General features: G+C 35.8%; 1 protein-coding gene across 1 annotated transcript in view; it reads right to left on the minus strand.

Moving 5' to 3' along the window:
* Positions 1-887: 887 nt before the first annotated feature.
* The window catches only part of SLC15A5 (solute carrier family 15 member 5), a 119,767-nt gene continuing 105,860 nt past the window's right edge, over positions 888-14,794 (minus strand). Inside the window, 2 exon segments of the mRNA XM_066252619.1 lie at positions 888-1,032; positions 5,956-6,064. Coding sequence (XP_066108716.1) covers positions 888-1,032; positions 5,956-6,064 — 254 coding nt within the window.

The following is a 14,794-nucleotide window of genomic DNA, read 5'->3' on the forward strand; positions in this document are numbered from 1 at the left end:
TGAAGCACGTGGTTTTTAACCAAACTTTGACATGCACTGTTACAAAGATATGATCAATTAGTGTTATTTACTTTTTAGAAAAGGAGTTTACACATTTTTTTTTTCATTTTTGCTTATACAGAGAAATATCTCCTTTGGAAGTTGTATTTCTGAATGTTTTTTAGTTGATGGCAATGGTGACCCAAAGATGCCATTTGGGTTAGTGGATTCCTATTTGATTTGACCACTAGCTCTCCTCTCGCACTCATTTAACCTTCCTCAGTTTCAGTAATTCCCTCATTTACATTTATTTTACAACTTCTTCAGCGTGTGGGTATTTGCTCTTTGTTAAGGTTCTCTCTTTTAGTAACATTGCTTTTCAATTTCGAGAAAATTTTCTTAGTTCGTATCTTGAAAGTGTAACATCCAGATCAAATACAGTTAAACCATATGTTAATTTATTATTTGTTCAGACATAGATAGTATATGATTACAATGCCTGGCATATAATAAGTGCTCAATAAATGTATTAAAGGGAAGAATATAACATACTATTATTTTGATTCAAAGGGCACGTTAAAACTCTAAAAAATACCATGCATGTTGCTTATAATGGCTGAGCCATTGTAAAAATTTGTAAAAAATTGGTACATATAGGAAATTGTCATTTGGTTGTTTTACTCACCTAGAGATCGAAATAACTTTACTAATTCTAATGAATAGCATATCAATGCAAAAAGCATAATAGTTTATTAGAGTCATAATTAGTCTTTGTAAATATAGTAAACAAATAGTATTCATATAGCCACTCTCATGCACATCAGCTCACACTAAAATGCATATAAAGTTTTCAACTGATAAAAACAATGAATGCTTTGCTCACAGGACAGGCAGAGTCAAACACAGTTTCATAGGGCTGTCTCTCAAAGATCAATACTAGAAGAAAATTCCTGCGTGCTGCTGTAAAATTTCAGAGACTTTTTGTGGAGAAGTGTTTCTTCAGGATTACTTCCACTGATGTTCTGGGCATTAAAGTGATTTAGATTACAATATCTAAAAAAGAAGAAAGAAAGCTCTTTTTTAGGGCCAGATGTAGATGACTTGATAAATCATTTGCTTTCCTCCTGCGCTTGTCTACCTTTTATTATGGGCCCATAGATACTGGCACAACAGCGATGAATATTTAAGAGCACTGCTCACCTAAACAGTCTTTTATAAAACCACAAAAGGAGTTTTAGTGCATATTAAGGTGTCTCATAACCTTTAGATGGCGCTCTTTTACAACATGCAATGAGTCTGCTAGTCAGTGAAGTCTGAAACCCTATCAACTGAACAGATTTCATGGCAGCCAGGACCCATAGAAGGTTTATCAGATGCAGTGGGAATTTGTAAATTTGGTGCTGAGATGATATGGAAAACATCACTGTCTAAGAAGGGATCCATAAATATATCTACCTTGACCCAGGAAAAACCTATTTTTTTCTGAGTGTCTTCTAAGTGCCAAATACCACACTAGGGTACTGTACTGTACTCACCCTAACTTATCAAATCTCATGACAGCCCCTGGGAAGACAAAATGATCCCATTTCACAGGGAGGAAAACTGAAGTATCATTCTAAGAGGTGAGATAGCCTGCTTAGGGTTCATACAAATAGTATTTGGCAGAGCCTGGGTTCAGAGTCAGAACTCACTCACTACTGAGAATCCCAGCCTTTACCCTATGGCATTCTGCCTCTAAAGACAAACTATTTTCTTAAACACTTTTGAGGGAGCTTAATTATAGACTGCTTTATTCACTGCTGTATTCCTAGTGCCTCAACTAGTGCCTGGTACATAGCAGATGTCCAATGTATATTTGTTGAATGAACAAATGAATATGGGTTTTAAGTTCAATTTTATCAAATACATAGAAGGCTCTGAGAATAGATATCAATTTTTGACTTGTGAAAGTTTCCAAAGCTCATTTTACCTTTTTTGCCTTTTCAATATATTGCTAAAAATAACTGTAAGAGACTATATGAATAACTGGGTATTTGTATCTGACTCATGTCACTTTCAATGATCATTATAGGTTATGCACAAAAGATTACTGGTATCATTGATAAATAAGTGTGATGACAAATATCAACTTGATGAGTTTTACAACACCGAAGGGACAGTGGGAGTATTGTAAAACACCCTTTTGCCTCCTACACCCGGAAACGTTTATAATACTTTATAATATTAGCATCCAGTCAGGGATACATGCTTATATTAAATATTATGGAGATACTTATCTAATAGTTTTCAGAAAAATACCTTTTTTTTCTGCCTACTTTCTTTATTTTCACCTAGAGTGTCACATATGACATGTCACCATTGACCTATTTCAGATTTGATTGAGGAAGACTGTTTAGAAAGTCAGGAAACTTTTTTCTTTTTGTTTGTTTTATACAAATAAATGGTAAGTCCTGACGTTCATGATAATTCCTAATTGTACTCAGGAGCATCACAGTGACCCTGACAAGATTAGGTTTTAGGACTTACACCAGGATTGCATCACACTAATATAAACTTGGTGTTGGGGGTGCTCTCTGGTGCTAGCACAGACCTAATGATACCTGTGTATTGATGAGGGATGCTGTTTCATAATTAATTCTCTGTCTTCAAAATCTTGGGGATGAGAATAACTTGGGAATGTTCTGTTTGTGATAGATGTATCACTGTTATCTGGCTTTGAACACCGAATTTGGTAAAAACTTGATTGTGATTGGATGTGTGTTGTGATCAAACACTATCTGACTTATAAATAATATACTTCAATTATATTGTCCCTGAGACACCTGTGTTTTCTCCTGTTTCTTTACATATGCATTATTTGACAATAACAATCTGTATAGAAATAAATCAGAATCATGCACTTCTCACTGAAGTCACTGATTTTACCACCTTAAATTTTATACAATTTCTTGTCTAACTCTTCTGGGTTGGTCCATTTCATCCTAATGGGCAATGTACCCAAGGCAACGTGCACCTTTGCTATGATAGTTGGTTCTAGCTACTTTATCTCACAGCAAAATTTCCACTCTCCTTTTGTCTAATATAAGACACCCATTCTTTTCTTGTGGAATGGCCCATTAACAAATGATGATGGTTATAGTTACATTAACCAGAGAGACTTGTTTCCTCTCTACCTACCAGAGTAAAGGGTTGTCAGGTAGAGGGAGAGAGCAGGTACAGGGCTCCACCATGAAACTTAGAAGCAGCAAAATATAGAAGAAATTTTACAGGCTTTAGAGACAAACTTGGGTCTAAATCTTAGTTGTGTGAACTTATTCAACTTACTGATCCAATTTATCTCTTAAGTACAGTGTAACAGGGAGGTGGTAGAGATTAAATGAGGTATTTGTGTGTCTAGCATGCTGCCAAAGACACAGTGATAGTGCTCAATATGTGGAAAATGATTTTTTCCATTTCTGCTTGTTTTATCCTCTCTCTCTTTTTTCCTTTCTTCCAAAAATATGCAGAAAAGGAGAAAAGAGAGTATACAGGAAGAACAGTTAGTAAGAATCAGATTCATTTCTAAATAAACCCTGTATTATCATTCAGTCCCTTCTCATCTTTGGTTCCTTCAATCCCTGGTGCTTCGTATATTTGTATTCTTGACTCTTCTGCATCCCACTCCACCATCTTTCACTTCTCTATACTAACTCCTTTGCTTGACAACCACAGAGAAAGAATCACACTTACAGATTTTAATTTGAGCACTTGATATTAGCTGCATATAGACTGGCACTTTGCTTTTTTCGATTCTGTTTTGCTAGTTCCTGGAACAATGCGTAGTATGTTGATTGAATAAATGGAGGAATGAATAAATGAGTGAGAAAATCCTTGAACTAATAGTTTCTGGTTCCAGTGCTAGTTCTACCTGAACTCAGCACACTTACTCATCTTCACAACTCTATGGCACAATTGCTATTCTTATTGTTCCATTTCACAAGTGACAAAACTGGGGTTTAGTAGGTTAAACAGCTTGTTGAAGTTGGTGAAGTTATGTTGTGGGACTGAATTCAACGGGGCTGACTTTGGAGATTGTTTTTTAAACTACTTCAAGAAAGACAAGGGTTGCCTGACCAGATGGTGGCACAGTGAATAAAGCACTGGCATGGGATACTGAGGACCCAGTGGTTGCTGGCTTGAGCCTAAAAGTTGCTGGCTTGAAGCCCAAGGTGGCTGGCTTGAACAAGGGGTCACTGGCTCGTCTAGAGCCCACTAGTCAAGGCACATATGAGAAAGCAATCAATGAATAACTAAGGTGCCACAACTATGAGTTGATGCTTCTCTTTTCTATCTTGTCTGTCTGTCTCCCTTTCTTTCTCACTACAAAAAGAAAAGAAAAAAAAAGACAAGGGTCAAATCTTACAGAGGAAGAAAAAGTACAGGTAAACTGGCAGATGGACAGTTATGTGCTTGGAGGTGATGGATAGAGGGGAGAGAGGCCTTGCTTCCACTTCTGTGTTTGTTGATGACTGTTTTTACTATAAAGCTGAGAACATTCTTGCTGGATCCTTCTGCCAGACTCGGACTTTCTAATTTTATTTTTAATCTAAAAATTAAAAGGCATTTTAGGGAAATCACACATTGTGGAGAGTCATTTGATAACTTATACACTTTGGAAGGTAAGAAATTATAAAATTCACATAGCCATCAAGATTTTTTTAAATTTGATTTTTGCCTCTTTAGTTTTATTAAATTTTGGGGGTAGCATTGGTTAATAAAATTATATAGGTTTCAAGTATACAATTCTATGGTGCATGATCTGTATGATTTTGTCATTATTCCTGCCTTGCATGGGATTTAAGATCTTCTCTCTTAGACTTGACCATATGGTCCATGATAGCAGGGGCATAGGTGGCAGGTGCACTGTTGACTCACTGACTTTATATCCTTCTGGGTGACTACAACACCTATCACATAACTGATGATCCAAAAGAAATTTTTAGGTGGATAAAGGAATTTAGGCAAGGGAGAAGTGGCAATGGATGGGATAAATATGACAAAATAGATACATGAATGGAGAATTAAGGAAAATAAAGATCTCTTGTTCTCACTATATGGTGGTATTATGCTTGGCCCTTTATCAAAAGCCATCTCCCTAAAGTCTGTGTGTGAAAATGGAGGCTCAGAAAGGTTAGGCAGTTCGTCCAAAAGCACACAGCCATCCAAAAATATGTCAGTGAGAGAGAGAGAGAGAGAGAGAGAGAGAAAGAGAGAGCGCTATACTGGCAATGGATGAATGGTAGATGAAATAATATATTAAGTCATGGAATGGTATTAAGTCACTGACTGGCTAAATGATTTTGCCCAGTGTGTTATTGACCTTGGAACAGTCACCACTGACCTTGATCCAAAGGCCTGAATGGAATCGAAATCTTAAGCATCATTAGATTTCTGTCTATTTAATCAATAGTTGCTTTTAATGATAATGATTCATTAACTTTTATTGTCCATATGGTTATTTCTAATTCTAAAGTGGTACCACTTAATGGAGAAAAATGTTTTCTTTAGAACAGTGTTTTTCAATGGCTGGTCCGTGGACCAGTGTGCCAGAAATTTCTTGTGGGTCTGAGAAAGCGTTAACCAACCTGATGTTGTATAAATTATGGAACCAATGACCTTAGTTGAATTCGCTTATGCTCAGGGTGATTTCTGCCTTAGCATTCCCTGAAATAATTCTCCAATTTTCACCAGTCCTCAAGTGTAAAAAGGTTGAAAACCACTTCTTTAGAATATGTTTTAGTATCAAGTAAAGCACTGTTTTTATTATAAGAATCAATGGAAAAAAAACTGAAGTCTAAATGGAAATTTCTTGCTCTGAATACTCTGTTAAATTTCTCTAGTATGCTAATTGTCCAGTCATGGCATCCAGGGTTCTTGGTGGCTCAGTGACGGTTTCCAGGTCAGTATCTCATAAACTCAGAGATTGTTCATACTTACCTTTGTGAAGTACTCCAGAATCCCAGGACATTCAACAACGTTAATGATGCCAAGAAGAAGAAGAAGCTTTCTAAATTGCCTTTGTTTAATGTGTTCGGAAACCAATTGCCTGTTTGGAACAAATGTAATTGTTATTCAACTGCAGAGTTGTAAGTTTCTGAGAATATTTTATCATTCCACAGTTCATAGAGCTTTATTCGCTTCAATAATATCTACAAAGCAAAGAAACTCATCTGAAACTCTTTGTCAAAATTTATTTAATTCTGTAAATAACAGTAAAATGACAAGTAAAGCACCCCAAGGTCATAAAAGCTTAATTCACATAACACAATATAAGTGTCAGAAGAACTGGGCTGTAAAAGCAACCCAAATTATCCTATTAATTTGCAGGAACCATGATTGTCTTATTTATTTCTAGTATGTAGAACAGTGGCTGGCATGTTTAGTAAATATACATTAAATGAATGAAAAATATTTGCTATGATCAGATAGTCTGTTGTGTATGTTAATAGTAAGATTAGTGAGATAATATGTATAAATGTCAGAAGTAACATTATTTTTCAACTTAGATAAATCCAGTGCTGCCTTACTGTAATACTGGTGAAATTAACCTATAATCTCTGGTTGACAGGAAAGTTTTTGAACTGATGAGTAATTCCTTCCATTTAATACCTCTAAATATTTCCTTCTGATGTCATACCGGTATGTTTTTGAAACTAATTAATCAATCAATCAATAAATAACTTTAGTTATATATATCTAGTTATATCACTATATATATAACTAGTTATATATATAACTAATACAATATATACATATATATATAACTATTTAGAATTCAAGGTAATTGTTTTTACTTTGCTCCTAAATTTAGACTTTTGCTTTTGATCTTTGTTGTGACTCTCTTTCTCTCATTCCATATCTAAATTTCTATCTCTATTTCTGTATCCCTCTTTTTATTTCTCTAAGATCTATCTCTATATCATCTATGTATATCCATATCAGTATCTATAACTACCTTATCTATATATCATCTCTACACATACTCAATTTTTCCTCAGTGAGTTTTGAGATATTATTTAATACATATTGTATATGAAACACTTATTTTTATGTAATTTATTTTTTTAATTGCTATTTTTATTTTTTTATTTTTATTTTTTACAGAGACAGAGAGAGTCAGAGAGAGGGATAGACAGGAACAGAGAGAGATAAGAAGCATCAATCATCAGTTTTTTGTTGTGACACCTTAGTTGTTCATTGATTGCTTTCTCATATGTGCCTTGACCGTCGGCCTTCAGCAGACTGAGTAACCCCTTGCTCGAGCCAGCAACAATGGGTGCAAGCTGGTAAGCTTTTGCTCAAACCAGATGAGCCCGCGCTCAAGCTGGTGACCTCGGGGTCTCGAACCTGGGTCTTCCTCATCCCAGTCTGACGCTCTATCCACTACGCCACCGCCTGGTCAGGCTTTTATGTAATATTTTTAAAACAGCAATGGGATCTTAGTATTAACAAATCTATTACAGATATGTAGTATTGCAGAATGTTTAAAAAGGTGTTTAAAAGGCAAAATCTCTTCACAGAGAGAACTTAAATTTAATTGAAGCTCTGCATGTGCATAATATTTCCAAATAATGTGTGCATTATTTATAAGAGCAGAAATTAATCATCTTTGAAAAATCAAATGCCATAGTTTTTGGCATCTTTAAAATATTTACATCTCCTACAATGGGTCATGAAGAAGGGTGTATGTTCAGAGCAATCAGTCTATATGCCAATAGCCTTGATTTTCAGTGCCGTCTTTGGCGCATGGGTTGTGGGTTGCTTCCTGAACTAGAAAATGGTTCTTGGCCTCTCCCTTGACAGTACATTCTTTTAAATGGGATTTGAATTAAATGCTCTGTTCAAGGTTGATAGTCAGCAAGTGCATAAGTATGACAGATGTGATTAATTGTGCCACTTCCCATTTAAAGCTGTTTCTCCTCTGTCATTTAACTTCTCAATGACTATTATTATGGATCAACCATGAAAATTAGCTTTCGGCCATTATAGTCTTGGACATATAAATTAAATGTGGTATTGAGTTTAAAGCTATTTGGCAAGTTCTACTTTCCTATATTATTAATTTGTGTTCCATTACAATAGAAATTTATGTTTTTATTGCTATATTGACATGATGCCTTCCTCTGATATTTAGAAGCAGTTTCACTGAATGTTTTCCTCTATGTGTGGCTATTAAATATTTTGTAGCCCTCCTAATCTGTGTGTGTGTATGAGTATGTGTGTGTGTAGAAACTAAACATTTAATTGTACTTAAATGGGGGGTGTAGGGGTAGAAGTTAAGGTAAGTTGAAGTAACATCACACATATTTTCAGAAAGAACTAAGCCATTATGATATTCAAACAGTCCTATTTTCCTATTTCCCTTGAATTAATATCTCAATCATATCTCTGCCCTTTTCATTTCACATTAACACTTTGCATGTCAGGTGATCAGATCGTTTCATCACTGTGTTTCTCTGGCTAGAATAAGAGGAGTTTGCCCAGAGCGCAAAGCCTCAGACTTACCATGACATTAATTCTTCTTGGAACATGAGTTTTGGTCCATAATAAGTAATTGAAAAGACTATCTTTATATTATAACAAAGTCAGAGGAGAGAAAAGAATATACATTCTTTAAGATCTTTAAATGTAAAGCATAATGTTTCTAAGAAATTGTGCAAGTAAACAGCAAATACTAGCCTAATGGGAGACAGCCCCACATCGCCCTGAGCATGCCAGTGTACTTGTGCCTCCACTGGGGATACTGGAGGACACAGATGAGAAGTACTGTGACTCCGTATTATGGGCATGTGGGGTGACAGAAGGATGTCTTACTAGAAAGGTTAGAGAAAAGCAGTGGAAATTTATGAGTAACAAAGAACATTCTGTAACTGGAGTTCTTTAAAAATAAAATGAAATATTGTCATATCAACCATTCAAATTCCTGATAACACTGTTATATTCCTTCTTCAATACGTTTTTTAGAGTTCAGCTTTCTTCCTAATGCTGATCTTCATTCTAGCCCTATATTTTCTCTTTACTTAGCTGTAATTCAACATTCTCTGTGTACCTAACTTACATAATAAGTTTCATGGTAAAGAGAACCATCATCTGATTTGATAGTGTGGAACACACACTAGCACCAAGTTGGAAAGAGAGATTCTTTATACAACCTAAAATTTCTTTATTTATATAGAGACTATGCAAAGAGGTAGCAATGGGTATACAAATTTATAGACAAAGCACGGGTTTTGGAGTCAGAGATTTTTGATGTTAAACATTGTTTCTATTATTTAACAGTTTTGTTGTTGGGTATTTGTCCAACCCAACTACTTTAGCCTTGATTTCTCTTCTCTAAAATGAAAAAAATACCTCTCTCACTGAGCTGTTATGGGAAATAAAAGAGATAATAGACATCAACAGCCGGACACAGAGGAGGCACTCCATAAACATTAGATTACTCCCACCCTGTCCTGACCATTAGGTAGCTCATCTAAAATCATGCAGTCTGAGTTTGATCTTGGGCCCATTTCTTGTCAGATATTTCTTCATGTTCTGTGTGCTACTTTTTTTTTTATCATTATCCCAGGACTGGTTGTAAAATGTTCCATTTAACATTGTCAGTTGACTCAGCTCTTAGGTACTATAATTTTATTTTAGTAGCTTATAAACTTTTATTGTCATAATTCACATTTGTGCCATTTCTCATCTGAAATTTCTAGTAGCGGATTGAAATCAGGAGTATTCTTGCAAAAGGGGATAAAGAGAACACTTCAGGTCTAGAATGGAACTGATAAAACTTCTGCAAATTTTAGGTTGGGTATTTAGAAAGGCTAACAACAACAGAAAAAATGTGTCACATAAAGAGTCTGGGGATCAGTAAGTGACATTTGTTAATAGTCACAGTAACCCTTAATTAAATATTTAATGGTATAACCCACTAATTAATAATGAGTTTAGATCATTGGGATAATACAACACACAAAATATTTGGACTTGTTCAGAAGACTCCTAAATATTCCTTGTTCAGCTACAATTATTTGTTCATTTTAAAATCATTTGAGGAATTTTCATGTACAAGGAAATGGACATTCCAAGTTGCTCAAGAAAAAGAATTTACAGATTAATAAGGGAGACATTTAAGCAGGTAATTACTCTGGAGTATTAAACCTTGTAGATACGATGTAAAATATTTCTATTTATCTTAAATCATCATGATCATTTTAGAAAAAAAAGGACCACAGATTATCTAGACTAGTCCTTGTATTTCACAGATTAGAAGGTGAAGGCACAGAGAGAGAAAGTGGAGCATCTCTCAGTGGAACCCTCATCTTCTTACTGTTACAGCAACTGCACCACTGTTGCCCCCACGCTGCTAAAGGAATTACCACTTATAACATTTTCTCAACAGGTTAAAACTGTCTGGACGGTAGACTGGGAAATAGCTTACCCTCTAAAATATGTAAGACAACACTTCCACCTGAATCCCAAGAATGACGTTCAAAGTATTATGGAAGTCTTACTGTCATTTACACTAAATATAACACTTTTGAAATTAGATTGAGAAACATATGGTGACTTACACACACTCTGATACTATAAACAACAGGAAGTTGCTAATATGAAAGAAGAATATGCTTTATTCCTATCCCTCATTATGCCCTGTGTTGTAAGGCCCACAATTTCACATGTTACCTTTATGTTTTTGAACCTCACAGGGCCCCAAACGCTTAACCAGAGGTTCCTTGTTCCAACAAGATATGCTTCCCTCCCAAAGGGAAAATTTCCCCCCTGGCTATTTCCTCTGTTAACCAGACCAGCTGCACTCTACCCAGTCCTCAACCTAACAGCTTTCACTTCCCTGCCGGACTTCAACATTATTCAAACAAAAAAAATCACACCCTCCTACAGGAAACAGGGGGTCACCTCATTGCTTTGTTACCACAAAGCCTGTCTCCCACAGACCCTGCTTGTTCACTCTATTCCCCAGTGCAGCTCCATATTAGTTCTAGACAGAATGTTAGTAGCTGCTGTTGCTCTAATGTAGTGTGCTTGTTGTAGTAACTTCAGTTTTAATAGGGGTACTTTCATAGAAGGCTTTAGCAGAAACATGGAAAGTGACCACGGTTAAAAAGAATCCACACACATTCTCAGTTGGTAAATACTGCTTCTCACCAAATCTCTTCTTTTAAGGATGAATAAATAGAAAAAATGATGAAGAAAAAGTGACTATAATACATATTATAACCGTTGCTTACCAAAAACATATTTAACACAAAATGACAAAGGTAGTAATAATAATTATGATAATAATAGAATAAAGAGTAAGGCAAAACAAAATTAAAATAGCAGAAGATACTAATTTTAGGCAAAATCTCAGTTTCTTTATATTGATATAAGAAATCTTTTTTTAATATTTTTATAGTGATCCAAATTGAAAAAAAGACAATGAGCATCTTTAAGTAGTGAAAACAAAAACTATGTTGGAAATACAAAAATATGCAAATAAACAATTTTGTTAGTAATTATATCACACTTTGATCAGTTTTTGATTGAACAGGTAAAATATAAATGTAAATTAGAATAATGTGATTGATAATAGTTTAATAAAGATTACATTGTTTAGTACAAAAAAAACCAGTCTTTTTTTGAATCTTAAATAATATGAACAATAAACCAAATCTCCTAGAAACTGAAGATACTGCTCCTACGTAACCACAGTTGGTCCCTTAACAATGTGGGTGTTAGGGCTGCTGATTCCCCTTGTAGCCGGAAATCACATATAACTTTTTTGACTCTCCCAAAATTTAACTACAGTTGGCTTTTGGTATCCATGGCAATTACTTCCATGACCCCCATGATGTTGGACAGATAAGTTATTTTATGCCTTCTCTGTTAAATATAGTGGCTGCTCTCACATGATACAGCTGATTGCCTTTCATGCTTGGGAAGGGACTTGGTTATTCTAATGTGTGTTGGGGGTGGGCTTTCTCACCAAAAAGTTTTAAAAGGAGGATCTAGGAGGCCATTTTGGAGAGAAGGGACCACGTTTTTCTAAGGGGAAGAGTGATCACGTTCTTGTAGAGAGGAAGAACCCACATTGTAGCAGGGCAGGGAGGCCATGTGGAGGAGGCAGCCAAAATGGCGGAATGGTGAAGGAGAAGCCAGTTTGTGCAAGAGAAGGAGAAAAGGAACAGAGGTGTATTAGACTGGTGAGGGCCTTTGATTCTAGGAAAAAACTGGAAAACGTCAGTGGCTTTGGAAGCCCTGAATGGAAAGGGAAGTGTTTTCCTGCTGTGTGTATTTTCTCACCCTCTGGTTGTGAGCAGGAATAAAGAGGATAGCTCACCAGTTTTTGGCTCCACTGTTTCTTTATGATCTGTCCGAATTAAATACAAACCTAAATCTACATGGGCCAGGTGGCTGTGATGGTGGCCGTGGCTACTGGCCCTACACATGAATACTAAAATCCACTGATGCTCAAATTCTTTGTGAAAAATGACAGAGAGTAACACATACAACAGGCCCTCTGCATCCTTGGATTCCCAACTGGGGGTTGAAAATACTGTTTTCTATCCAGAGTTAGTTGAATCTGCCTATGTGTAGGGCCCATAGCCACAGCCATCACAGCTGCCAGGCTGGGGCAGGTTCCCATTAGATTCGGACAGACGGTAAAGAAACTGCAGAGCCCAAAACTGGTAGGTTATTCCTTTATATGGTAGGCTAGCCTTGTACCTGGCAGGTGAGTAAAAACACACAGGGCTCCAAAACCCACTCATTCAGCACTCACAAAGCTACTGACACATCCAGGTTTTCCTAGAATCAAAGGCCCCCACCAGCCTCAATTACCTCTGGTTCCCCATCTGCACAGTTTCTCCCTTCTCCTCTTTACACAAACTGGCTTCTCAGCACCTTGCCATATTGGCTTCCTTCTTCCTTCTTTTTCCTCACAAACTTTTCTTGAAGCAAAAGCCCCTCCTCCAGCACACATTAAGATAACAAAGCCCCTTCCCAAGCAGAAAAGTAATTAGCAATTTTACAGATCACATACCTGGGCAGTGGCCATTTTTAACAATAAAAGTGAGCAAACTCGGAAAATATAGATTTTATAAACTCATTTGCCCAACACTATGCAAAAACCAATGAATAGAAAATATTTATTGAAAAATATCATGTGGACCAGCGCAGTTTACATATGATGTTCTAAGATCAACTGTAGTTGATCAAAGAGAAAATAAAACCAACAGTTACACAGTATTTAGAAAATAAAGAAGATGAGAAAATTGTATTTACAAGTTTAGGGGTATAGATATAAATTCTACTCAGAGGCACATTTAAAGGTACATATGTTTGTGATTTTAAAGTAAGAATTGTTTTAAAAAACATATATTAAAAAAACAAAAACAAACACCTAAGAAACTCAGAATGGAGTCTCTTGCCCCAGGACAGCAAACTAAGACTTAATTGTGGTTTCAAAATCTAGGAATTTGACCTTTATCAGTCAATCAACAATTTTTCTGACCAGCACTAAGTAATCTACATGATAGACTCCTGCCCTTCCTCCAAAGGAAGATGACTTTGAAAAAGTCTTTCTTTTCTTTTGCTAATACCTTTCTGTCCCACACATTTCTTTTCTTTTCTTTTTTTCTTTAGTGAGAGAGACAGAGACAGAGAGAAGCTTCAATTCTTTGTTGTGGCACCTTAGTTGTTCATTGATTGTTTTTCTATATGTGCCTTGACCATGGGGTCTCTAGCCAAGCAAGGGACCCCATGCTCAAGTCAGCAACCCCACACTCAAGCCAGTAACCTTTAGGCTCAAGCCAGCAGCCATGGGGTCATGTCTATGATCCCATGCTTAAGCCAGCAATCCCGCATTCAAGCCGGATGAGCCCATGCTCAAGCCAGTGACCTTGGGGTTTTGAACCTGAGTCCTTTGTGTCCCAGTCCAGTGTTCTATCCATTGTATTACCACATAGTCAAGCTGTTCCATTCATTTCTGCCTATGAAAATCTTCCATTTGGAACAGTTTCTGAGAGCTCTTTCCTGTCTGCTAGATGGGATGCTGCCTAATTCATGAATCATCAATAAAGCCAATTATATCTTTAAATTTACTGTGTTGAGTTTTATTTTTCAACAGATTGAAAATAAATGAACTTACAATTAAACACACACAAGAATTAGAAAACAAATAAAACAAGTGTAAGGGAAGTAAAATGAAAGAAAATAAAGATGGAATAGAAAATCAATATATTAAAGAGACTTTGCATGCGGCATGGAGAAGCACAATGTAGTGTATAGAGGGTGTTACATTGAGTGGGACACTGGAAACCATGTCAACACAATAAATTAAAAATAAAAAAATAAAGTATATAAGATTTAATAGTTCTAAGAGTTGATTCATTACAGAAAAAAAATGTAACAACAAAAACCTTGATAAATCTGGTCAAAATATACAACAAAAGAACCAAAAGATAACAATGTTTAGTTTTAACTAATCTATATTAGTGTCCAATATCTTACAGAAATAAGATAATTACCTAGGAAAATATTAATGACCAAAATTGAGCCAAAAAGAATTGAAAAATCTTACTGGCAAGAAATAGTGGAGAAAAGCTACAAAGAATTATCTTCAAAACAGACATTAGGTCCTGAATGCACCTTTTAATTTTCATGGAAGAGATGAATCTTTCCTTTAGATCTTTCCAGAGTGTAGCAAAAAGATTATCAAGTATTGATGCTACCAAGTATTATTTATTGCTTTTAGGTAAAGATGATTTAATACAGAAAATCTATTAAT

Source organism: Saccopteryx bilineata, chromosome 1, assembly GCF_036850765.1.
Source record: "Saccopteryx bilineata isolate mSacBil1 chromosome 1, mSacBil1_pri_phased_curated, whole genome shotgun sequence".
NCBI lineage: Eukaryota > Metazoa > Chordata > Mammalia > Chiroptera > Emballonuridae > Saccopteryx > Saccopteryx bilineata.